Source organism: Lithobates pipiens, unplaced genomic scaffold (assembly GCF_037356315.1).
Source record: "Lithobates pipiens isolate NorthernLeopardFrog02 unplaced genomic scaffold, aLitPip1_a1.2 Scaffold_25, whole genome shotgun sequence".
NCBI classification, from domain to species: Eukaryota; Metazoa; Chordata; class Amphibia; order Anura; family Ranidae; genus Lithobates; species Lithobates pipiens.
The window spans coordinates 243599364-243627134 of NW_027507787.1; the positions used below are offsets into that span (position 1 = coordinate 243599364).

General features: G+C 47.4%; 1 protein-coding gene across 1 annotated transcript in view; it reads right to left on the reverse strand.

The window, feature by feature from the left end:
- Positions 1-1035: 1035 nt before the first annotated feature.
- Positions 1036-27771, reverse strand: part of ZFYVE27 (zinc finger FYVE-type containing 27) — a gene marked incomplete in the record, with an annotated part of 123852 nt that continues 97116 nt past the window's right edge. The window contains 3 exon segments of the mRNA XM_077455721.1: positions 1036-1299; positions 5882-5963; positions 8751-8800. Coding sequence (XP_077311847.1) covers positions 1235-1299; positions 5882-5963; positions 8751-8800 — 197 coding nt within the window.

Sequence of the window (27771 nt, forward strand, 5' to 3'; positions counted from 1 at the left end):
ACGCTGGGGCATTCAGGTGCAGTGAATACGGGGGGGGGGGGGTTGTTGGAGGGACGGGTGCATGCAACCCCCAGCCTCACTGCATGCGGTCTGCCAAAGTCTATGGCAAGCTGCGGATGGACAGGGGGCAGAAGTCCTGCATTCCAGACCTTTGTCCCTGAATGGGCATGGCCCTAAACACCATTACAGCATTCAGCCCTGTCTAGCTAGAGTCTACAATAGACTTTGACAGGCTGCCCCTATTCACCACCCAGATGCACTGTAACTTAGCGCTGCACTTACCCACTGCACCCTGGTGCGCTGCAAATGAAAACTGCACCCATTTCTCCTCCCCCAGGTGCACTGCAGCTGAACACTGCACCTGTTCTTACCCCCACCAGGTGCACGGCCAATGAAGGCTGCACTGGTCCCCTCCTCCCGCTTCTCAATGTGCACTGCCACTAAAGGCTACATCTACCCCCCCCCCCCCCCCAGGTGCATTGCAACTGAGCGCTGTACCTGTCCCCCCCCCCCCCCCCACAGGTGCATTGCAACTGAATGCTGCACCTGCCCTCCCCTCCAGGGTGCATGGCTATTGAGTGCTGCACCTGTCCCCCCCCCTCCACAGGTGCTTCGCAACTGAACGCTGCACCTGTTCCCCCTTCCACAGGTGCATTGCAACTGAACACTGCACCTGCCCCCCCCCCCCCCCGGGGTGCATGGCAACTGAGTGCTGCACCTGCCCCCCATTCCCCCTCCCAGGTGCATTGCAACTGAATGCTGTACCTGCCCCCACAGGGTGCATGGCAACTGAGTGCTGCACCTACCCCCCATCCCCCCTCCCAGGTGCAATGCAACTGAGCACTGCGCCTGTCCTTCCCCCCAGGTGCACTAAAACTGAACACTGCACCTGTCAACCCCCCACCCCCTTCCACAGGTACACTGCAACTAAATGCCCCAACATGCAAGGAGCCCTCTAGGCTGCTTCAAGTATTTAAAAAAAAAAAAAAAAAGCTTCTTACAGTAGGTCCATGTCATAGAAATGTACAGAAGATATTTTCTATATAAAACTGATAACTTCTGGTTTTATACAATATACATTTATACAGATGTACAGCATGTAGACAGAACAGAGAACTAGATAATAGACATGAAGATATCGGGTGTACACCCCACCCACACCAGAGAGTGTCCATCTCCGAATCCTGGTGGTGGCGTATTTCATGAGAAGGGTTCGTGGAGAACACAAAAGATCCTATTTACTCAATACCTGGTTGCAGGACGCACATACAAACACGGTTTCTTTCTGTGCATCTGGAGCTGGAATGATAGAAAGGTACAGAAGTGGTGTCAGTGTAGTCAGTGTGTACATTTGTACAGACCAGTGATGATTTGCACACATTTAAAGTTGAACTCCAAACAGATATAGAAGACATGAATTCAGGCCGATATTTTACATTTTGCCACCTCCTACTCCATAACCCCCCACCCAAATATTATTCTTATTTTGGGTGGAAGTTCAGCTTTAACATGTTGACAGGCTGGTAATAAAAGTGAAGCTTCTGTTGTAAGACGAAAATGTAAAAATTTCCCAGTTTCTATTTTGCTCATCAGCCAAAATATATGCATCCTGTCATCACAAATGGGAAGTTCATTGCTGGAAAAGGTCTTCTAATTCCGCGTACACACGATCGAATTGTCCGGCGTACTTAGTCCGACATACAATCCGGCGGATAGTCTGGCGGACTTTCTACCGAACGGACTTGGCCACACACGGACACACAGAAAGTCCGACGTTCGCTTGCGCGATGACGTACAGCACGTACGACGGGACTAGAAAAAGGAAGTGCAATAGCCAGTAGCCAATAGCTTCCTTTTTCGTACTTGCTTCTGAGCATGCGTCATTCTTAGTCCGCCGGACTAGCACACTGACGAACGTATTGTCCGCTTAAACCCAAGTCCGGCGGGAAGATTGGAGTGCAAAAATACTTTCTTAGTGCGCCGGACTTCACGCTGAGAAAGTCCGCTGAAGCCCACACACGATCGAATTGTCCGCTGAAATGCGTTTCGGCGGACTAAGTACGCCGGACAATTCGCTCGTGTGTAGGCGGCATTAGACAACATAAAATAGAGCCAACAATTCATTTTCTCAGTATGAAGCATCCTGACAGAAAGCCTATATGTGCTGTATGAATTCTACATAAAACATCTCTGCAGACACTGTAGGGGGGAATGTATTGAAGGAAGTAAGGTGCAAGACATGAAGCGGCAACAGCAAGAAATGCTTCACATACAATGTTCATGGGTAGAAGAAGGACAAAAAGCCCATCGGTAGTCCAATCGGCAGAGGTGCCCATTGAAGTGTGCGGTGGGATTGTGCTGGATTTCCACTTTCAGTCCCAGGCTTCCCAGAGTGTGTCCTTGTGGAGTGTGTGATGGAATTGCAGTGGGCTTCCACTTTTGGTTCCAGGCTTCCCAGAGTGTGTTCTTGTGAAGTGTGGTAGAATTGCAGTGGGCTTCCACTTTTGGTTCCAGGCTTCCCAGAGTGTGTTCTTGTGAAGTGTGTGGTGGGATTGTGGTGGGCTTCCACTTTCGGTTACAGGCTTCCCAAAGTGTATTCTGTGAAGTGTGTGGTGTGATTGTAGCGGGTTTCCACTTTCTACTTCCAACCTTCCCGGAGTGTATTCTTGTGAAGTGTGTGGTGGGTTTCCACTTTCGGTTCCAAGCTTACCAAAGTGTATTTTGTGAAGTGTGTGGTGGGATTGTGGTGAGTTTCCGCTTTCTGCTTCCCGGAGTGTGTCCTTGTGAAATGTGTGGTGGAATTGCGGTGGGTTTCCACTTTCGGTTCCAAGCTTCCGAAAATGTATTCTTCTGAAGTATGTGGTGGAATTGTGGTGGGTTTCCACTTTCAATTCCAGGCTTCCCAAAGTGTATTCTTGTGAAGTGTGTGGTGGGATTACAATGGGCTTCCACTTTCAGCTCCAGGCTACTCTGATGTGTTTATGTGAAATGTGTGGTGTAACTGTGGTGGGCTCCCAGTTCAAAACCTCCCAAAAAGGTGTTGTGAAATGTGTGGTGGGTTTCCACTTTCTAGTTCCATGCTTCCAAGGCTGTGTTCTTGTGAAGTGTGATGGTGGGTTTCCACTTTCTAGTTCCATGCGTCCCAGGCTGTGTTCTTGTGAAGTGTGTGGTGGGTTTCCACTTTCTAGTTCCATGCTTCCAAGGCTGTGTTCTTGTGAAGTGTGATGGTGGGTTTCCACTTTCTAGTTCCATGCTTCCCAGGCTGTGCTCTTGTGAAGTGTGTGGTGGGTTTCCACTTTCTAGTTCCATGCTTCCCAGGCTGTGTTCTTGTGAAGTGTGTGGTGGGTTTCCACTTTCTAGTTCCATGCTTCCCAGGCTGTGCTCTTGTGAAGTGTGTGGTGGGTTTCCGCTTTCTAGTTCCATGCGTCCCAGGCTGTGTTCTTGTGAAGTGTGTGGTGGGTTTCCACTTTCTGGTTCCAAGCTTTCCAGGCTCTGTTCTTGTGAAGTGTGTGGTGGGTATCCACTTTCTAGTTCCATGCTTCCCAGGCTGTGTTCTTGTGAAGTGTGTGGTGGGTTTCCACTTTCTAGTTCCATGCTTCCCAGGCTGTGTTCTTGTGAAGTGTGTGGTGGGTTTCCACTTTCTAGTTCCATGTGTCCCAGGCTGTGTTCTTGTGAAGTGTGTGGTGGGTTTCCACTTTCTAGTTCCATGCGTCCCAGGCTGTGTTCTTGTGAAGTGTGTGGTGGGTTTCCACTTTCTAGTTCCATGCGTCCCAGGCTGTGTTCTTGTGAAGTGTGATGGTGGGTTTCCACTTTCTAGTTCCATGCGTCCCAGGCTGTGTTCTTGTGAAGTGTGTGGTGGGTTTCCACTTTCTAGTTCCATGCTTCCCAGGCTGTGTTCTTGTGAAGTGTGATGGTGGGTTTCCACTTTCTAGTTCCATGCTTCCCAGGCTGTGTTCTTGTGAAGTGTGATGGTGGGTTTCCACTTTCTAGTTCCATGCTTCCCAGGCTGTGTTCTTGTGAAGTGTGTGGTGGGTTTCCACTTTCTAGTTCCATGCGTCCCAGGCTCTGTTCTTGTGAAGTGTGATGGTGGGTTTCCACTTTCTAGTTCCATGCGTCCCAGGCTCTGTTCTTGTGAAGTGTGATGGTGGGTTTCCACTTTTTGGTTCCAAGCTTTCCGGAGTGTGTTCTTGAGGTCAGAAGCTTTCGAGAACCTGCTCTTGGAAGCCTGAAACCGGAAAGTGGAAACACACCACAATCCCACTACACACTTTAGCAGGCACCACTGCCAGTCAGAATACCAACGGTCTTTTTGACCTTCTCCTGCCCAAAAATGTTACCACCCACCTTACAGGCCCCAAGAGGACTTATAATCGGGACCCCCGGGGCATTTAAGAGCAACTGAGCGCAGACTGTGTGGTGACAAGTGTTATCCCCACCTGCAATTACAGAGGGTTGCGTGTCTTACCCCATGCTGTGACCGCAACCTTCGTTTTTGTTTTTTCCTACTTATTATTTTTGGCTTTAATTCAACAACCAATTCAAGAATACAATCGTTCTAAAGATGGGACAGTTTAACCACTTCAATACCGGGGCCTATTCTCTCCTTCATGTAAAAATCATAATTTTTTTGCTAGAAAATTACTCACAACCCCCAAACATTATGCATGTTTTTTTTTTTTTTTTTAGCAGACACCCTAGGGAATAAAATGGCGGGCATTGCAACTTTTTATCTCACACGGTATTTGCGCAATAATTTTTTTAAACGCTTTTTTTTTGGGGAAAAAAAAAAAGGTTTCATGAATTAAAAAAATAACAAAAAAACAGTAAAGTTAGCCCAATTTTTTTGTATAAAAAGTGTGAAAGATTGATGTTACACCGAGTAAATAGATACCTAACATGCCACGCTTTAAAATTGCGCACAATCATGGAATGGTGCCAAACTTCATTACTTAAAAATCTCCATAGGCGACGCTTTAAATATATATTTTTTTTTTCAAGGTTACCAGTTTAGAGTCACAGAACCGGTCTAGTGCTAGAATTTTTGCACACGCTCTAACGCACAAGGCGATACCTCACATGTGTGGTTTGAGCGGCATTTACATATGTGGGCGGGACTTACGGGTGCGTTTGCTTCTGAGCGCGAGCTACAGGGGCGGTTAAAATTTTTTAAAATTTTTTTTTACTTATTTTTTTTTTATTTTTACGCTTTTTAAAAAAAAAACTTGTTATCACTTTTATTCCTATTACAAGGAATGTAAAACACCCCTTGTAATAGGAATCTATTGTGACTGGTCCTCTTTATGGAGAGATGCGGGGGTCAATAAGACCCCAACATCTCTCCTCCAGGCTGAAAAGCATGAGATCGGGAAAATAAATAAATAAATAAAAATCACCGATCTCATGCTCACAGCCGCGATCACGGCTTTGTTTATTTCTGGTTACACGGGGGCGTGACGTCATAACGTCGCGCCCCCGGACCTCCGACGTTCATAGAGATGACCGGTGACCATCTGGTCTCTGTAAATCTCTATGCTCGTCATCTGGCGGCGGGCGATTCTTTCTCTGGGCCCCCGATGGCACGGGAGAGCCCGGAGAAGCACCGGGTGGGCGGCGGGATGTCCCCTCCCGTCGCCTATAAGAGCCGGCTGCAAAGAATGATATCTGAATGATGCCTCTAGCTGCAGGCATCATTCAGATATCCCCCCCCCCCCTAAAAGTCAAGGACATAATTTTACTATGGGCGGCTATTGAAGTGATTAAATAAGGATTAAAAGAAGGAAAAATAAAATAAAAAATAATGCAAATACAGTAATATAATTTGTGTGATCAGGTGACCTTTTTTTTGTGAGCAGAAGGATGCGGTTTCTTACAAACGCCTCACCTGTGGCTCCCATTGCGGATTTGGGGACTTTGTATGAACAACACCTTGAACAGAAGCTGTTTCCACAGTTATTGCAGCAGCGCTGTAAAGGAAGGGAGGAGGAGACGTAAAAAGTAGGAACGTGGCCAACATTTATCACCGACATTTACAGTCCAATTCAGTTTCAATGTGGTTTAAATCATTTACCTACGTTCCACATGCATTGAAGAGAAGACGTAAAATCGGTTGTTTGCTTTCTTTGCTGCCATGACCTGAGCAGAGAACGCCGGGCCCCTGCCGGCAGGCTAAAACTAAAATCATTCATTTATCACGAATTTGCTGGTTCTGGCTCAGCAGCGGGTGGGTCAGACCTCTGAAGAGAGGCCACTGCTTCCACACAGAGAACAAAGGGCCCACACCATAGCTGCAGGCTGTGGCTGCTTTTTAACGAATGTGCCTGAAATGTATTTAGTGGATTTCAAACTAAAGGTCCAGTTGGGCTTTAAAGCGACTCATTTAATAAAACACAATATAAAAAATATTCTCTACAAAGAAAATAATTGGTTATCACCAAGCCACGGCCCCTGGGCCACGTACAGCCTGCTACAATGTGCGCAGATTGTGGAATAAGGTTGGCAGAGGCTGCCTATGGTCTTAAATTATCCCCCCCCCCGCCCCCCCCAAGGATGACTATTATGGGGACTCCGACATAAGGAAATCTGATGTAAAGGGGGACTCTGATGGGGCCACCTACGCAAGGGGGGGGGGGGGGGACTCTGATGGGGCCACCTACGCAAGGGGGGGGGGGGGGGACTCTGATGGGGCCACCTACACAAGGGGGGGGGACTCTGATGGGGGCCACCTACGCAAGGGGGGGGGGGACTCTGATGGGGGCCACCTACGCAAGGGGGGGGGGACTCTGATGGGGGCCACCTACGCAAGGGGGGGGGGACTCTGATGGGGGCCACCTACGCAAGGGGGGGGGGACTCTGATGGGGGCCACCTACGCAAGGGGGGGGGACTCTGATGGGGGCCACCTACGCAAGGGGGGGGGACTCTGATGGGGGCCACCTACGCAAGGGGGGGGGGGACTCTGATGGGGGCCACCTACGCAAGGGGGGGGGGGACTCTGATGGGGGCCACCTACGCAAGGGGGGGGGGACTCTGATGGGGGCCACCTACGCAAGGGGGGGGGGACTCTGATGGGGGCCACCTACGCAAGGGGGGGGGGACTCTGATGGGGGCCACCTACGCAAGGGGGGGGGGACTCTGATGGGGGCCACCTACGCAAGGGGGGGGGGACTCTGATGGGGGCCACCTACGCAAGGGGGGGGGGACTCTGATGGGGGCCACCTACGCAAGGGGGGGGGACTCTGATGGGGGCCACCTACGCAAGGGGGGGGGGGACTCTGATGGGGGCCACCTACGCAAGGGGGGGGGGACTCTGATGGGGGCCACCTACGCAAGGGGGGGGGGACTCTGATGGGGGCCACCTACGCAAGGGGGGGGGACTCTGATGGGGGCCACCTACGCAAGGGGGGGGGACTCTGATGGGGGCCACCTACGCAAGGGGGGGACTCTGATGGGGGCCACCTACGCAAGGGGGGGACTCTGATGGGGGCCACCAACGCAAGGGGGGGGACTCTGATGGGGGCCACCTACGCAAGGGGGGGGGACTCTGATGGGGGCCACCTACGCAAGGGGGGGGACTCTGATGGGGGCCACCTACGCAAGGGGGGGGGGACTCTGATGGGGGCCACCTACGCAAGGGGGGGGACTCTGATGGGGGCCACCTACGCAAGGGGGGGGGACTCTGATGGGGGCCACCTACGCAAGGGAAGGGGACTCTGATGGAGGCCACCTACGCAAGGAGGGGGACTCTGATGGGGGCCACCTACGCAAGGAGGGGGACTTTGATGGGGGCCACCTATGTGGGGGGGACTCTGATGGGGGCCACCTACACAAGGGGGGGGGGGACTCTGATGGGGGCCACCTACACAAGGGGGGGGGGGACTCTGATGGGGGCCACCTACACAAGGGGGGGGGGACTCTGATGGGGGCCACCTACGCAAAGGGGGGGGACTCTGATGGGGGCCACCTACGCAAAGGGGGGGGACTCTGATGGGGGCCACCTACGCAAAGGGGGGGACTCTGATGGGGGCCACCTACGCAAAGGGGGGGGGACTCTGATGGGGGCCACCTACGCAAAGGGGGGGGACTCTGATGGGGGCCACCTACGCAAAGGGGGGGGGACTCTGATGGGGGCCACCTACGCAAAGGGGGGGGACTCTGATGGGGGCCACCTACGCAAAGGGGGGGGACTCTGATGGGGGCCACCTACGCAAAGGGGGGGGACTCTGATGGGGGCCACCTACGCAAAGGGGGGGGACTCTGATGGGGGCCACCTACGCAAAGGGGGGGGACTCTGATGGGGGCCACCTACGCAAAGGGGGGGACTCTGATGGGGGCCACCTACGCAAAGGGGGGGACTCTGATGGGGGCCACCTACGCAAAGGGGGGGACTCTGATGGGGGCCACCTACGCAAAGGGGGGGACTCTGATGGGGCCACCTACGCAAAGGGGGGGACTCTGATGGGGCCACCTACGCAAAGGGGGGAACTCTGATGGGGGCCGCTGATTAGGTCCCTGATGTAAGGAAGGGCTCTAATGGGGATCCTAGCATAAAGGTTGACTGATGGGCACCCTGATATGGGGGGGGGGGGGTAGGAGTTTATTCGGCCCATATACAAAGTGGCCCTCATACTGAAAGGTTTTAAGGTCCCTGGGCTAGATGTTTACTAGATTCCTGGCAGGTCATTAGGCATATTTCTGTACTAAAGAAACAAAACATGACGTGTTCAGGTCGATAAAGGAAATAAAAGGGACATACCCTCTTCTTCAGTAGTATGGAGAAGGGTGCATTGCATCCATAACAGTTACCTGGAATATAAAAAGAAGACATAGAATCTTTGAGATAAAGAGCGAGCGCACCACAATAATCACATCGTCTTGTTAGAGGAACACATGGTGGACATACAGCATATCCAATAAATCACTGCATGCACTGACATTGCAGGCCGACGCAGGTGAAAGCATTTGTGTGTGAAGTCCCCCCCCCCACCCCCATGAGTGGGTGGGTCTTTGGTTCGATGACATCACAGGTCCTCTTCGCTCTCCATCAGTGGGCAGATCCTACAGGTCACTGCATTTTCCTATACACCCTGAATAGGGGGGGGGGGGGGGGGATGGGGGGCAGGACGACACCCTGGACACCCAATCCCAGAAGAGAAGTAGTGCTGTATGGGCAAGTGCGGCGGACAGCGCCAGAAGGAGGCGAGTATAGCAACCGCCATCGGGAAATCAAACCCATAATCTTATCAGCCATGCTGGAGTTGGGATTTTAAAGCTCATCTGTATAGATTACCCGCTTGTACGAGAACTGCGGCAGAGCGGCTCTCCTGCGCCGGATCACGAACCCAGTACGTGATCCGGCACTTCTGGGAAGAGGGGGCGCGTGTGATTAGTCACAGTACAAGCCGATCAGCGGGTGCTGGCCAATGGATGACCGCCAACACCCGCTGATCGGCGAGGAGGAAGGAGGACAGAACTTTGTCCTATCACCGGGGATGTGCCGGTTTTTGTTTCCCTGCAAAGCGAGGAATAAAAACCAGCACATCTCAGTAAAAGCAGCACACAGTACACACTGGCTAGGCACCCATTTACCCCTTTGATTGCCCTAGATGTTTGACCCCCTTCCCAGCCAGTGTCATTAGTACAGTGACAGTGCATATTATTTTTTTAGTACTGATCACTGGATTAGTGTCACTGGTTCCCACAAACGTCAGTTAGTGTCAGATTGCCCACCATTCTATTACAATCCCACTATAAGTCACTGATCGCTGCCACTACTAGTATAAAAAGATAAATAAACAAAAAATCCCAGTATATACACACTATAACAATTGTGCAAACCCATCAATATATGCTTATTGGGATTTGTTTAACCGAAAATATGTAGCAAAATACGTATTGGCCTAAATTTATTTTTTATTGTATATGTTTTAAAGGAGATATAAATGTATTTATATATATATATATATCTCTCATACTATGGGCTTTTTAATTTGGAACATCTGTTATTATTCATTATTTACAGACATTATATATTCGCTCCTGATGAGTCGGTCTACCGACGAAACGCGTCGAGCTATTGAGGATGCACTCCCTCACATTCCCATCATTTTTTACATAATTTTTATGAATCCTATTGTATATTACTGTACTATTTCTATGAAATTTGCATAAATCTTTTTCCCTTTTATGATAATTAAGTTCTATATCATGTCCACACGGATGTCATGTCTGTATATGTATTGAACACTCATTTGTCACATATAAAACGCTCCTTGACAGTCATGTATAACTAATAATAAAATCATGAAAATAGAACCACCCCCAGTAACAATAGACTATCAATAGCCAGCAACCCCCCCCCCCCCCCCCCAGCAACAATGGATCCACCCCAGTAATAACAGATTCCCAACAGCCAGCATTAATAGACTCTCTAGCAGCCAGAAAGAAGAATAGACCCCCTCCTTCAACAGTAGATCCCTCCCAGCAATGATCGACAGCCAAGCAATATAAGTTCCACACCCAGCAACAATAGATCCCCTCCAGCAACTATAGATTCCACAGCAGTCATCATCAATAGACCCCTCGCCATTCCATTCATTCAGTTCTAGAGGTCCTGGAACTGCACCCCCCCCCCCCCCCATGTTCCCTCTGCAAAAAAAGCTGGAGGCTTCGTCCCTCAAAGTCTCTGCAAATCCCCCGGGCACCAGGACCCAATCCCAGAGAAATATACAAAGCCAGTTTTCTCTGCTCAGAAGCCTGGTAGACACCAGACTATGACATCCTGTGACAAGGTGCGGCATACAGTTCTGCTTTAACCCCTTCCTCCAGCCTCAGTGTTCCAATTAAATGGGGCTTTAGTACAGTGACAGTGCATATATTTTTTTAGCACTGATCACTGGATTAGTGTCACTGGTTCCCACAAACGTTAGTTAGTGTCAGATTGCCCACCATACTATTACAATCCCACTATAAGTCACTAATCACTGCCGCTAATCTTATAAAAAGATAAAGCTCCAGGACCCAATCCCGGATTTACCAATCCTGGAGAAAAAAAAATACAAAGCCTGTTTTCTCTGCTCAGAACCCTGGAAGACACCAGACTATGACAACCTGTGACAAGGTACGGCATACACTTCTGCTTTAACCCCTTCCTCCAGCCTCAGTGTTACATTAAATGGGGCTTTAGGTTCGGGGGGCAGGAAGAATTTCTGGCACGTCCAACCACTGTGATTGGCCGTCACTTGTCCTGTTGGCTCTCAATCACGACTAGTCTATGGCACTGGAAGCGCACTCTCAGCACGGAAACCTTGGGTGCCCATGGATGCTTACAGATAAAAATATATATATATATATATATATATATATATATATATACATATATATATATATATATATATATATATATAGATCTAACAAAAAAAAAGGTCCATATTTAATTTGGACAAAGGCACAATTTTCATATTATTTGGCTCTGTATGCCACCAGATAAACATTCAAACCAAAACAATCCAAATGAATTTGAAGTGCAGAGTTCCAGCTTTAATTCAAAGGGTTGAACATAAATATCAAGTACAAATTTTATGTACTGCAACCATTTTTATACACAGCCCCCCCCCCCCCCTTTCAGGGTCTCAAATGTAATTGGACAAATATAATCATAAATAAAATGTTCATTTTTAATATTTTGTTGGAAATCCTTTACTGGACAACGACTTCCTGAAGTCTGCAATCCATGGACATCACCAAAGACTGGGTTTCCTCCTTTCTGATGCTTTGCCAGACTCTAACTGCAGCTGTCTTTGGTTGATCTTTGTTTGTGGGTCTTTCTGTCTTTAGTTTTGCCTTCAGCAAGTGAAATGCTCAATTGGGTTGAGGTCGGGTGATTGACTCGACCATTGCAGAATATTCCACTTCTTTTCCTTCAAAAGCTCCAGGGTTGCTTTTTTGCAGTGTGTTTTGGATCATTGTCCATCTGTACTGTGAAGAGCCGTCCAATCAACTTTGCTGCATTTGGCTGAATCTGGGCTGACAGTATATCTCTAAACACTGCAGAATTCATCCGCCTGCTTCGGGTCACATCATCAATAAATTAGGGTAGGGACGGATGTGAGTGTGCAATGTACAGGGACAATTGTAGACACTCACTGAGGTTGAACTGGATGGACAGGTGTCTTTATTCAACCTTACGAACGATGAAACTATGAATAAACACCAATGACCCAGTGCCACTGGAAGCCATGCATGCCCATGCCATCACACTGCGAGCTCCACCATGTGACCGCAGATGACGTTGTGTGCTTTGGATCATGAGCTGTTCCGAGCCTTCTCCACACGTTTTTCTTTCTGTCATTCTGGTACAGAATAATCTTAGCTCCATCTATCCAAAGAATGCTTTTCCAGAGCTTCTCTGGCTTTTTTTTAGATGTTCTTTTGACAAAGTCTAATCTGGCTTTTCTCTTCTTCAGGGTTATGAATGGTTTTGTTCCTTGTGGTGAACCCTCTGCATTTACTCTTGTGAAGTCTTCTCTTGATTGTAGACTTTGGACAATGATACACCCACCTCCAGGAGTGTGTCCTTCACTTGTCTGGATGTTGTGAATGGGTTTTTCTTTACCATAGAGCTGATCCTGCAATCATCCATCATTGTCTTCCCGTGGAAGTCCAGGCCTTTTTATGTTGCCGAGATCACCGGTGCATTTTTATTTCCTCAAAATGTACCAAACTGTTGAGTTGGCCGCTCCTAAATGTTGCTGCTATCTCTCTGGTGGGCTGTTTCATTTTTGAAGCCTTACAATGGCTTGTGTCACTTTCATGGGCAGCTCCTTTGAACGCATGGTGTAGGTTCACAGCAATAGATTCCAAATGCAAATACCACACTTAAACTGGTCATACACCTATAGATTATCTGCAGATTTTCTATGGTTAAATGGAAAAAATGCAACAGATTTCTCCATGCATGCTAAACGATGTGGATGGAGGAATCTCCCACTGGGCCAAGCTTCAGCATCTTGCTAGTCGGCCCCGTTGGTTCTCAACCTAAACAATGCCTGCACCCAATCATGTTCAGGTATTGTGAGAGCCAGCGGGGCCGACTAGCAAGATATGGAAGCTTGGGCCAGTGGGAGATTCTTCCATCCACACAGTTCAGCGTAGATGGGAGGAATCTGTTCCACTTTTTTCCATCTGACCATAGAAAACCTGCAGATGATCTATAGATGTATGGCCAGTCTAAGCCCTTGTACACACGGTCGGAGAATCCGTTGGAATGTGTCCTATCGGACCGTGTCGTCGGATAATCCGACTGTGTGTGGTATGCATCGGACTGATTCCGTCGGAATATCCGTCGGACCCAATTTTCCAACTTGTTGGAAATATTTTCCGACCAACTGATTCGATAGGACCTAATCCGATCATGTGTAGAGAATTCCGATAGGATCAAGTGCCACGCATGCTCAGATCAAATTCCTACATCAAAGCTATTGGCTACTAGCCTGAATGTAGTCCCATCATAACGAAATTACGTCATCACGTTCTGAATGATCGGATTTTTCGACAACTTAGTCCGACCGCGTGTATGCAACAGTTTCGGACAAGATCCGACGGATTTGGTTGTCGAAATCTCCGACCGTGTGTACAAGGGGCTTAGAATCAACTCCAGACCTTTTACCTGCTTAATTGATGAAGGAATAACGAAGGAGTAGCCCACACCTGGCCATGAAACAGCTTTTGATTCAATTGTCCAATTACTTTTGGTCCCCTAAAAAAAAGGGGAGATGGCTATTCTTAAGAGCTGTAATTCCTAAACCCTTCTTCCGATTTGGATGCACATACCCTAAAATTAAACCTGTGTGTACACTTTTCAGCCCATATCCATTATATAACTATGGCTTGAATATGTTTTGGAAAATATCTGAAAAAATAAATAAAATTGTGCCTTTATCCAAATATATATGGACCCAACTGTATGTGTGGCACTTGGACATTGAAGCCCACCCTCTGTGTTACATGGACAGCAAGAGGTTAACCACTGGCCGCCCGCCATATAGCAAAATGACAGTGGCAAAGTGGTTGTAAAATCCTGACGGGACGTCATATGACGTGATCAGGATATTAAGCCGCTGCGTGCCCCCCGGGGTGCGCATCGCGGTGATCGTTGTTGCGGGGTGTCAGTCTGACACCCTGCAACTACGATCTCGGTAAAGAGTCTCCGACGGAGACTCTTTACCACGTGATCAGCCGTGTCCAATCATGGCTGATCACAGTGTAAATAGGAAGAGCCGGTGATCGGCTTTCCCTCACTCGCGTCTGTCAGACGTGAGTAGAGGAGAGCCGATCGGCTGCTCCTCTGACAGGGGGGGGTCTGTGCTGATCGATTATCAGCACAGCCCCCCCGAGGATGCCCACACTGGACCACCAGGGACGCCACTAGACCACCAGGAGATGCCCAGCACCAGGTATGCCCCCTAGACCACCAGGGATGCCAGCCAGTGCCCATAATGAATGCCAATCAGTGCCCATAATGGATGCCAATCAGTGCCCACAATGGGCATCACTGATTGGCATGCATTATTGTTTGGCACTGATGGGCATCCATCCCTACAAAACTTTACGATGCCGCTTATCGGTGCCCATCCATGCCGCCTATCAGTGCCCATCCATGCCGCCTATCAGTGCCCATCCTAGCCACCTATCAGTGCCCATCCATGCCCATCCGTGCCGCCTATCCATGCCCATCCGTGCTGCCTATCCATGCCGCCCATCTGTGCCAATCCGTGCCACCTATCACTGCCCATTTGTGCCACCTATCAGTGTCTGTGTCGCATATCAGTGCCACCTATCAGTGCCGCCTATCAGTGCCACTTCATTGGGGCCACCTCATCGGTGCCCATCAGTGCCACCTTATCAGTGCCCGTCACTGCAGCCCCGTCAGTGAAGGAGAAAACGTACTTATTTATAACGTTTTGTAACTGAAACAAAAAAAACATTTTTTTTTTTCAAGATTTTCGGTCTTTTTTTATTTATTTAGCAGAAAATAAAAATCACAGAGGCGATCAAATACCACCAAAAGAAAGCTCTAATTGTGGGAACAAAATAATAAAAATTTAGTTTGGGTACAGTGTAGCATGACCGCGCAATCGTCATTCAAAGTGCGACAGCGCTGAAAGCTCAAAATTGGTCTGGGCAGGAAGGTGTATAAGTGCCCCCCGGTATTGAAGTGGTTAATAACTCCAAAAAAAAAAAAAAACTATTTTGCAGTGATGTTGCTCGCTCTACCCCAAGACTATTAGAGTGACAAGTGTGAAAATATTTGGTCTAGAAAAGAAAATATGACATCAGTTCTCATTGGAATGTGTCATTTACAGGCTCCATTTCTGGCATTCTTCACCATTATAGACAGCTTGACAAGCTTTTTGCGTTATACTTGTGTTGTGAAAGGAAACCAACCCCCCCCCCTCTCTCCAAGCCAGATATTCTACAGGAATCTTTGCAGAACAGAAGTCTTTTAAGAGAGAGACAGTTCTGCAAACGCAGTAAATGTGAATGGTGATATACTGCAAACTTTGGGGAACAGAAATGTGTTGTGTGCAGGACAAAGCTGCCAGCAGTTCTGAAGGTAAACAGTAAAAGGTGATGCCGTAAAGCCAATGACAGGCAAACCATAAAGGCCAACACAAATCTATACATTTTCGGAGGGTGTAGGTGTATTATTTTAGGTGTTCAGAAAACTGGCCATGGAACACAAACTTGGGTAATGTCATTACAAAAACACACCTTGGGCTTAATTTGGTTTTCATCGGTCGTAAGAGCACAGGGTGGAATTAGCCACTATGATGTCATATTTATTAGTAGGCAGGCTCATAAAAGTGCTCATAGTTTTATAGGAACAAGGAGAAAAACACTATGCAAGTAAAATCCCATTTTAACATTTTATTAAACACTCAACGTGAAATCTGATATAGAGCAGCATGCTACAGGACGTGCCATCTTTGTTCTTTACTTTCTATCTACAGACTATCGCTTTTTTTTAAGTCTTCTTTGGAGGTTTCTCTACACTCCTTTCCTGTATTCAGGGTGGCTCCTAGGCCTTCCAGAATCCCACAGAGCCACCCTTGCATGCACGCTTCTGCCTATAATTGTCAGGAATCCGTCCGTTCTGTGCGATCGGGTCTCCGTTCGCGCACGCGCGTTCGTGCCGTGGGTCGTCGTGGGCACGCGCGTCTCCAGACGCGCGCGGGTGCACACCGTTCGTATGTGCGCGCGGCACACGCACGCACGTGTGCGTGTTAGCGCGATTGGCGCCAGTGGCCCTTTTTAAAGGTACAGCTGCAGATGTTCTGTGCTGTTCGTCTGCAGCTTGTACCTGAAGCAACCTGTTATTCTGCCTGAAACCTACCTGATACCTGACCCGGCTCCATTTGACTCCGCTGTCCTCTCCTGCTCCGACCCCGGCTTGTTTGACCCTTCTTGGACTGATACCTGTTGCCGAACCCCTGCTTGTTATCGGATTCCTCTGCTGGCTCCTGCTTGCTGCTGTGTCTGCTGCTCTCTCACCCAGAGATCCTTCCGGGCTTGCTTCTGCCTCTCCAGATCCGTGCACCACCCGTTCTGGTACCACGGCCTGTTTGCCAACCTTCATCGGCTGCCTTCCTGCTATAGAGAGCTTCTGCATCTGAAGATCTTCACCTTCCCAGCGCCTGCTGCTGCATCTGGCCAGATGCTCCTACCCCGCTGTGCTCCTGTCCCTCTGTTCCCACTTCAGAGAGACTTGAACCAGAGTCATAAGAGAGGTCTCCTTCCACCAAGTCAGACTCACCATCCGAAAACCTAACAATAATGCAGCGTACACACGATCGAATTGTCTGGCGTACTTAGTCCGACATACAATCCGGCGGATAGTTTGGCGGACTTTCTACCGAACGGACTTGGCCACACAGAAAGTCCGATGTTTGCTTGCGCGATGACGCACAGCACGTATGACGGGACTAGAAAAAGGAAGTCCAATAGCCAATAGCTTCCTTTTTCGTACTTGCTTCTGAGCATGCGTCATTCTTAGTCCGCCGTACTAGCATACCGACGAACGTATTGTCCGCTGAAACCCAAGTCCGACGGGAAGATTGGAGTGCAAAAATACTTTCTTAGTCCGCCGGACTTCACGCTGGAAAAGTCCGCTGAAGCCCACACACGATCGAATTGTCCGCTGAAATGCGTTTCGGCGGACTAAGTACGCCGGACAATCTGATCGTGTGTACGCGGCATAACAGGCACGCAGGTGTCAGGACCTGGTGGCACTGTGGTTCTTGTTCCTTGGGAGGAGGGTTTTGATTCCAATGTCCACCAGCAGGTATCTCTCAGAAGCCAACAGACCCCAGTAATCAGTTTCCACCTGATGCTGGCCGCTGGACGGGTATTTAGTTCCTCCCAAACCCAAGTGTTTCTCGCTCCAGTGTTTTGTTTGCTGCCAGATACTGCTAGCTGTTATCCTGTTCCTGGTATCATTAGTTGTTAGTTAGGCATCTGTTTGTTAGTCATTAGTCAGGTATTCTTTTGCTGGGTTTTCTGGTTCCATTATATTTTCATGTTTGCTGTGTGCTGGTGTTTGGAATTATTTTCAGTGAAACAAAATCCATCTCACTCCCAGCATCCAACATACCCCTAGTAATCAGTTTCCACCTGATGCTGGCTGCTGGGTGGGTATTTATGTACTCCAAAACTAAGTGTCTCTCACTCCAGTGTTTTTCCTGCTGCCAGATACTGCTAGCTGTTATCCTATTCCTGCAATTGTTAGCTAGGCTTCTGTTTGTTAGTCATTAGTCAGGTATTCTGTTACAGGGTTTTTTTTTTTGTTCACTTACATTTTCATGTTTTCTGTGTGCTGGTATTTGGAAGGATTTTGTTTCACTGCAAATAAATCTAATTTCCAGCAACAGGGTTAGATTCTGCCTGATACTGACTGCTAGGAGGGTATTTAGGCCCTTTCACACTAAGTGTGTCTCACTCGCTGACAGATATTGCCGTTATCCTCTACCTGCTCCTGACCTGTTCACTGTACCCTGTATCCTGCTGTCTCGTACCTGCACCCCTCCTTGTTCCAGATCCCCGTTTTGGTTCCCCTTCCCATCTGCTCCCTGCACTTCCAGTTTTCCCTGCTTTTCGGCATTTCCAATTTCTGTATATACTGTATATAGTTAGGCTTTTGTTTGTTAGTTATTAGTCAGGTATCCTGCCACTGGGTTTTTTTGTGCCTGGGAACACCCTAATTGCCCCAAGCACCTGCGCCACTGATAAGGCAGTAGACTGGCCCTCCTATACCGGGCCCAGGCCCTATCAAATGGGTCCCTGACACCTGTTGAGCAGGAGGACTGGCTGTACTGCCTTATTGCTCTGCATGTACATGTGATAGCTGTCAAAGTTGGCCCTCAACTCCAGGCCCCGGTAACAAATCAGGAGTAGGAGTGGTTCCCAATCATGTGATCTCAGCTATGACATGGTAATCACATGCAAACTGACTGCTTTACTTAAGAGAGACCAACAATAAAGCCTTCCAAGCTGTACAGGGGAGAACCTCTGGGGGGATCTAGGATGGAGAAGGACCTGGGGGTCCTAGTAGATGATAGGCTCAGCAATGCCAAGCTGCTGCTAACAAAGCAAACAGAATATTGGCATGCATTAAAAAGGAGATCAACTCCAGAGATACAACGATAATTCTCCCGCTCTACAAGACTCTGGTCCGGCCGCACCTGGAGTATGCTGTCCAGTTCTGGGCACCAGTCCTCAGGAAGGATGTACTGTAAATGGAGCGACTACAAAGAAGGGCAACAAAGCTAATAAAGGGTCTGGAGGATATTAGTTATGAGGAAAGGTTGCGAGCTCTGAACTTATTCTCTCTGGAGAAGAGACGCTTGAGAGGGGATATGATTTCAATATACAAATTCCGTACTGGTGACCCCACAATAGGGATAAAACTTTTTTTTGCAGAAGGGAGTTTAACAAGACTCGTTGCCACTCATTCAAATTAGAAGAAAAGAGGTTTAACCTTAAACTACGTAGCGGGTTCTTTACTGTAAGATCGGCAAGGATGTGGAATTCCCTTCCACAGGCGGTGGTCTCAGCGGGGAGCATCGATAGTCTCAAGAAACTATTAGATAAGTACCTGAACGACCGCAACATACAGGGATATACAATGTAATACTGACATATAATCACACACATGGGTTGGACTTGATGGACTTGTGTCTTTTTTTAATCTCATCTACTATGTTACATTGCACCCCAAAGATGGTGGCTCCCATTTCTCTAGTTTATGTGTTTAGTTAGCTTTTTACATGGAGTTCAGCCTTACATGTGTTCCACGGAGGACTATAAATCTAAACCATCATCCCCGTAGAATTATCCAGACGCAGAGCCATAGTGCCGTGGTGTGTTGGATTTGTCCCACTACTGCTGTTTGCTGTCATCCTAATATGCGTGATAAATACTGTTCGAAATTTGGTCCTACAGCCTACGCCCCCCTCATTTGGCCAGGACAGGAATTCCGAGATTGGATTCGTTTATCTTGAAGTTTATATTAGTTGGCCGAGGCAGAAAAAAAAAAAAAAAACCCAGAGAACATCTTTTTTCCATTATAGGCAGCACAGCCACGGTGATCATGTGTGAGCAGAAAGAAGGACAGCTCCTGCCTGCAAACATAACTCATGCTTGAAATCTTACAGCCACCCCCCTCCAGCACACGGTATGTTGTAAAATTGTTGCTCCTATAAATTTTCAGGTTTTTACATTTATGCCATTTTGATTTAGAGCTCAGCAGGCCAGCGGTGGGGATCAGGCCAAAGCAGCACATTATGAAGTAGCATGGAGGCCGCAGGTGGCCAATTTCCCCCCACGCGCGTCTGCAGCAGAAAGCAAAAAGCTACAAACCTTTCTCCGTTCAGGATTTTATTTTTTAGCCCGATCTTTCAGGCAACACACAGTTATGCCCGAAGTGTTTCAAACGAAGGAAAAAAAAATAAAATAAAAGGTAGATTATTTTTCTAAAATGTAAAGTATGAGGAGCAATTTTATTCAACAAACGCAAACCAATCGATAAACTATCAATGCGTTCCGCAACATTGCTCTTAAGGAAAATGGAAAAAATAAACGCTGGACCCATGGGGTCTCACTGGTATTGCTAGCTTAAAGCAGGGGGTCTCAAAACTGGCGGCCCTCCAGCTGTTGAGAAACTAGAAGTCCCATGAGGCATTGCAAGACTGACAGTTACAAGCATGACTCCCCACAGGCAGAGGCATGATGGGACTTGTAGTTTCGCAACAGCTGGAGGGCCGCCAGTTTTGAGACCCCTGGCTTAAAGTATTAATGTAAATCAGGAGTGTCAAAAGCAATCTCATCACAGGCTGCATTAGCAATATGGTTACCCTCAAAGGGCCAGTTGTATCTGAAAGACTATAAGTCCAGAGCATCCCTGCCTTCCTTACATCAGATGTCAAGAGCTCCCTCACCATCCGAAGTCAAGAGAAGAAGTTGGGAAGCAAAAAGTGCATGGTCTGGAGTCAGTTGCCGAAGTCTGCTAAATACTGAGACCAGGGTAGGTGTCCTCCTCTCTGCTGGCAAGATGGGAGGAAAGGAGGGGGGGGGGGGCAGAGATGAGACTCCTCCAGTGCATTTCCCACATGTGAAGCTTAATCACAATCAGAGGCCCTGTTATGATTAAGCCCCACATGGGAGAAATGCACTGGGGGGCTCTTGTATGGGTGGAGAACCAAGTTGAAGCCAATTCTTATTTTCTTTTATTATCTTAGCTTTCCAATCTGCTGATCCTGTGTGCGGCTGGGCACCATTTTCCTGTGGTCTAAGCTCATGGAAGATGGTTCTGCCATGGTTTTCTGTCTGGGAAGTCTCCAATAAAGTTTCTTGTTGTCAGGGCTGGCTTAGCCCTTCCTTCTCTGGGCTGGCTGCTCAGCTGTCGGCTAATTGCCAGCTCTCATCTCTCTCCAGTTACCCAGCTGTTCCTGATCATGCTGGTCTGACCTGCCTACTTAAAAGCTGTCCAGCTCACTTCATCCCTGCCTTCACCTTGGTCACATCACAAGAAACCATCTCCTGTGGTTCTGTTTAAAGGCTGACTTTGCTGACATCCCTTCTAGCTCCTTATCCTGCTTGCTGTTCCTCTACTTGGATCCCTAATTTCTGGCCTGGCTGATCACCTGATTTGGTTACTGAACTCTGGCCTGGCTGACTACTCGATCTAGTTACTGGACTCTGGCTATGCATTGACTACGCTTACTCTATTTACCATTTTATTTTTTATTAATAAACAAGTGTAATTTAATTGTACTTCTGTCTCGGTCTGGTTCATGGTTTCTGACCCTCTTTTTCAACTGACACAGAACTGTATTAGTCTCATAATAATTATAAGCAGATGTCCAGAGCACCCCATCCCCCCTTACATCAGATGTCAATTTCCACCCCACAACATCAGAAGTCAAGAGTCCTCCACCCTCCCTTACATCACATTGCACCCCCCCTTGTCCCACTGCTGGGAAGAAGCCGAGGGCAGAGTTGGGCAGCAGAAAGCGCAGGGTCTGGAGGAGAAGCTGCCGGAGCTAAATTCTGAGAAAAAGGGGAGGTGGGGATTAGGGGGTGCTGCAGCTGCACAGAGGGGTGCAGGATCTGAAGGAGGAGTTCTGTCCTCCTCTTTACTGCTAACTACTGATATGGGGGGGGGGGAGATGAGCCTCTCTGCAGCTGCACGGAGAAGCGCAGGATCTAGCGGAGTTCCGTCTTCCTTTTTGCTGCTGACTGCTGAGACAAGGTGGGGACGGAGACGAGAGGGGTGCTGCAGCTGCAAGAGAAGTGCGAGGGACACATGAAATGGCCTGGAGTGGCGGATTGGGGCACGCAAGACTGTGTTTGACACGTGAGCTACACAAAAATGGATCACAAAATTCTAAAAGAAACACCATTAGCAGATGAGGAAACAATGGAAACTGCGAGAGGATTTTTACAGTTAAGCCGCGTACACACGGGCGGACTGTCTGTCCAACTTAGTCCGCCGAAACACATTTCAGCGGACAGTCCACTCGTGTGTGGGCTTCAGCGGACTTTTTCAGCGTGCAGTCTGGCGGACTAAGTATTTCGGAATTTCCGTAATATTGTCCGTCCAACTTTGGTTTCAGCGGACAGTCCACTCGTGAGTAGGCTAGTTCGACGGACTAAGTATGGCGCATGCTCAGAAAGGATTTACACGGCGGAAGGTTGCATTGCAGTGTATTGGACTTCCTATTTCTAGTCCCGTCGTACGTGCCGTACACGTCATCGCGCAAACTTTCGGCGGACTGTTTTGCATCCGTGTGTGGTCAAGTCCGTTCATTCGAAAGTAGGACGGACTGTCCGTCGGATTGTCTGACGGACTAAGTTGGCCATACAGTCCGCCCGTGTGTACGCGGCTTTAGAGTTACATTTTAAAAAAAAAAGACAAACTGCAAACAGGAAAGCTGGTCATTCCTGGTTCATTTAGTTTTCCTTTGGAAAGTAATAGAACTACACACTAAATTATATATATATATATTTTTATTTTTATTTTTTTTTGACGTTGCAGGTAGAACAGACGTGTTCCAGATGGTCACCACTATTGCCATATATATATATATATATATATATATATATATATATATATATATATATATATATATATATATATATATATATATATATATATATATATATATATATATATATATAATTGATGTTATTTGCTTTCTGAATCCCAAAATTAGTATAATTTGTAAAGTTCACCTGTTTCCTCCAAGCTATTATTTAAACAGGTGTCGTTAATTGGTAAGGTTGATAGAACATACAATGTATACACATACCATTTATTTTAAACTAATTATGTTTGCCCACAAGATCTGCAGTTTTGGAGTTGCTCTGACCCCGTTCATCTAGACATTACAATTTGGCCCTCGTCAAAGTCACTCAAATCCTTACATGTGCCCATTTTTCTGCTTTTAATACATCAATTTCAGGAACAACATGTTCACTTGCTGCCTAATGCCGCGTACACACGGGCGGACTGTATGGCCTACTTAGTCCGTCGAAAAACACATTTCAGCGGACAGTCCGCTCGTGTGTGGGCTTCAGCGGACTTTTTCAGCGTGCAGTCTGGCGTACTAAGTATTTCGGATTTTTCGAAATTCTGTCCGTCATACTTTGGTTTCAGCGGACAATCCGCTCGTCAGTAGGCTAGTTCGACGGACTAAGAATGGCGCATGCTCAGAAAGGATTTACACGGCGGAAGGGTGCATTGCTGTGTATTGGACTTCCTATTTCTAGTCCCGTCGTACGTGCTGTACACGTCATCGCGCAAGCTTTCGACGGACTGTTTGTGCATCCGTGTGTGGTCAAGTCCGTTCATTCAAAACTATGACGGACTGTCCGTCGGATTGTATGACGAACTAAGTAGGCCATACAGTCCGCCCGTGTGTACGCGGCTTAACATATTCCACCCACGTTCAGATGCCATTGGCACAAGATAATCAACATTATTCACTTTACCTGTCGGCGGTAATAATAATATGGCTGATCGGTGTGCGTCTACCCTAAAGAAGAGCTGAGTTGGGAAGCGCTCCCTTGTAACCCCCTGTTTGCACCAACCAACCATGTCAAGAGAAATACATTTTTGCTGACATAGCAGAAAGTGAAGGTTGATAAAACGGTTGCCCATTAGATTCAATAGCAGTTTTTTTGAGAATATTATAGAACCTTCCACTTGGGCTGTAGTGTTTTAATAGAAGCCATTACATGGGCGAGCTTTACAAACTCCCTTTTTCTTCATATCAGCATTTCTTGAGGAATGCATTTTCTAATATTCCTTATCGCCTTACAAACCACAATTCTCTAAGCCATTAATAATAAAAAAAGGCAGTAATGTCCTGTCATCACCCAGATGACCTTCAGAGCAGTCTCTGGGCCATCAGGGATTATTCTGCCCCCCCCAGGCAAGGTCCCACCCCCTCAATTTCCTGGGGTAGCTCCTTTACAACACAAGACCATTCGGATCACATAATTCAGGTGAGGTTGTTTACCTACAGCACAAAATTTGTCAGCTTTACGGCTTGGCCATAATATCGAGCAGAATCTCTGAAGTCGGGAAAGTTATACAAAATAGAAAAGGAGAGTTGGACGGGGAAGGAGGGGGGGGCGGTTTTGTTCCAAATGGTCATCCATTACCAACATTTCAACCTGTGATTGCAAAAATGTTGCCTGCAACTGATTCAGATGCACAGGGATTAGGCGACCGCAAAAAATGAAAAATAAAACCAGTTATATTAAATATGTCTTTTGTGAAATATTGCCTGTCAAGTACAAAGAAACCAAAAAAAAAATAAAAAAATATCTGAGGTCTGTTAGTATAATGAGAAAAAGCAAAGGGCATGTCAACAGAGAATTTATTTCCGCTCCCTTTCTCACTCTCCACTTCAGTAGATGCACAGCTGCTTTACATAGTAACCCATAAATTCTTCATTCCCCCTTCTCCGGAGGTATCCGGCACTGAACATTTCGGCTTCAACCTTCCCCATCTATTGATTTCTTTATCCCTTAATGTGATAGCGACATTGATAGCAAAGAAATGGCATCCATTATGATCCTTTTATCACACGCACAATAAAACTGTGATTGCTTTGGCTTCATGCTAACAGAGATGGATGCTTTCAGTAACAAGATCAGCAGTGCAGTATGAATATTTGACAAGGAAGTTAATCAAAATGTTTTTAGACCCCCATCACCGAGATAGACTTTAATGCACTGACATGGCAGAGAGGTTTATAGGCAGACGGAGAAATGCTTTAGTGCTGCATGAAAAGCTAACTTGTTGTCGGCATAAAAAGCTATCTTTATACACTAAAATCTGTTTATATAAAGATTTGCTTCTGTTTTATTTTTTATTGACTATACTATAGAACTTTGATTGCAGGGCAGAGGGCGGTTTAATGAACAGAACACATTTTTGTTGAGTATCCACGAAGGTCGTGTTTATCTTGTTTGTACACTTGGCTGGCAAAGTAAAAATGGTAGAATTGGAGAAGTTGTTCTATAGCAGGGATATGCGATTAGCGGACCTCCAGCTGTGGCAAAACTACAAGTCCCATCATGCCTCTGCTTCTGGCTGTCATGCTTGTGGCTGTCAGAGTCTTGCTATGCCTCATGGGAATTGTAGTTCTGCAACAGCTGGAGGTCCGCTAATTGTATCTTGAAGTACAATTACAGGATGATATTGGTGGGCCCCATGAATCAGCCTGAAGAAGCCATCCTCAACCAGGGCTTTGTATAACCCTAGGGTTCCTCCAGGTATAGTTAGGGGTTCCTTGATCTGTGGCTAACTAACCTCCCATCTGATAGTGCCTGCACACTTCCAGGTCCAACGCCACTTGAAAGAGCCAGCGACATGACTGCAAGGGTCTCATTCCGGCCACCCCTGTAAGGAGAGTATTCTTCCCACCATCAATGTAAAAGGGAATTTTCCCAATGAACTTCAATAGACTTTCAGGTCAGGAACCCTTGGTATGATAAATTATTTCAAGGGTTCCTCTGGGGTATAAAGGTTCAGAGGGACTGGCCTAAGGAGAAGACATTGTTCTATAGCATAAAAAGTATCTGAAAGTACAATTACAGGATGCCAATGGTGGACCCTGTGTATCCGCCTGAGGCAGCCATTCTCAACCAAGGTTCTCTAGAACCCTCGAGTTCCTTCAGGGATAACTCTCCCATCGGATGGAAACTGCATAGTTCCAAGGTCCAACACCACTTGGCAGAGCCAGCCGAATGACTAAACGGTGTCAGTCTGGCCACCCCTCTACCCAATTTCCACCATCAATGTAAGGGACTTTTTACCAATGACCTTCAATAGACCTATTTTACCAAGGTTCACCAAGACATGAAAATATTTTAGGGGTTCCTCTGGGGTAAAAGGTTCAGAGGGCCCTGCCTAGGGAGAACTGGCGCATCCCTACAGCCAAACATTTAGGTTCCAAGAGTCATTTTGTAGGGCAAGTATTGTCACAGATGGGGAATCCGTTCCTACTGGGGGTGGACTAACTTACCAGGACTTGGCAGTAGCAGCCAGGGATAGGAGATGGCATAAGCCCCAGTAGAGTCACAGAGAGGCAGAGGACACTGTGGGCGGCATGGATACCACAATACCAATGGAGACAGCATGCCTGCTCATTCCTGATGGGTTGGCTAACTGACCAGGACTTGGCAGTAGAAGCCTGGGCTAGGAGATGGCATAAGCCCCAGTAGAGCCACAGAAAGGCAAAGGACACTGTGGGCTGCATGGATACAATACTAATGGAGACAGCATGCCTGCTCATTCCTGATGGGTTGGCTAACTGACCAGGACTTGGCAGTAGAAGCCTGGGCTAGGAGATGGCATAAGCCCCAGTAGAGCCACATAAAGGCAAAGGACACTGTGGGGGAAATGGATACCACATGACACTGATGGAGATGAAGACAGCATTTCTGCTTATTCCTGTGCAGGGCGTGGTCCCCCAAAGAACATTGAGAGAGTTTAGTCCCAGGGCTCCTCAGGGTATCCAAGGAATATGAAAGCTGCTATTGATTGTCCCTTTGTGTGAGCTTACTTCTCCAGAGACACTTGGCCTGGCTGGAGCACATTCCTACTACAGGCCTTAGAGCAATGAGTCCTACAGCCACCCATCACTTACACATGCCAGTTACCAGGAGACATTCCCAATAGTTGTCAGGGGAGGGAAGAGTCCAAAAGTCTTGCTCCTCTCCTTGCTTGCTTCCCCCACAAGGGTAAGCTCTGAGATAAATCCTTACAGCTACATCATGCCGTAGCTTGGTCGCCAGTACTACCCATCGATCAGATCGAACATGGTGGTGCCACACAAAAACTTTTCATACTCTTTTCTAACACAGGGAGCCCCGCTGCTGCCTATCACTGGCATCCTACCTATGGGGCAATGTAGAGGTTCCTAACGCAGCAACACTGCTGACTCATCCAAGTGGTCCTGGACCTACCCTACCTTTTGGCCAGAAAAGGCAACTACACCCACCCTAAATGGATTACTTTGAAACGTCAAAAAGGGCTTCAAGTCCCGTTAGAAAAACGACTCCCTTCCTTGGTGACCTTTCCAGCAGAGCCACGGATACCAAAATGAAAAAGGTTCTAAGCCCTGCTAATTCAACCCAAAACTACAAGAAAAAGAAAAAACTGGCCGAAGATATAGTTTAAGGAATTTTCTGCCATTTCTAATTGTTTTCTCAAACAGTTACATTACTTAAAAAAATTTAGAAGCATGCTAGGAAAAGCCGGAGGCATGGTCAGATAGAGAAACAAGAGAATTCTATCATTGGATTGGAATGGGTTTGGCCGACTCTCCTTTGACCAATAAAAGAAAAACGTGGCAAAAATGCTCAACTTATTCTAATATGACTAACAGGTGACTGAAGGAATGCGCCACACACAACTCCAGCGTTAATTAACTTCCTGTCTCAGGCGCCTCCTAACATATCTACGCAGTTCAGAGGCCAAGAATAAACAGAATCTACGAAGAGTTTCCCCTGGGCGCACAGCATAATGAATGGACAGGAAGTGTGCGTTATGCAACTTATTTTCTGAGCATTGTAAATTTGGACAAATCCAAGAAACCAAATTGTTCTTCCACATCTGCACTTGGCCCGAATCCTTTGTGCGTTGATCAGAGGTGCCGGTCAGCTGTATAATGAGTTATTGGCTGCCGTGATTAAGCTATACAATA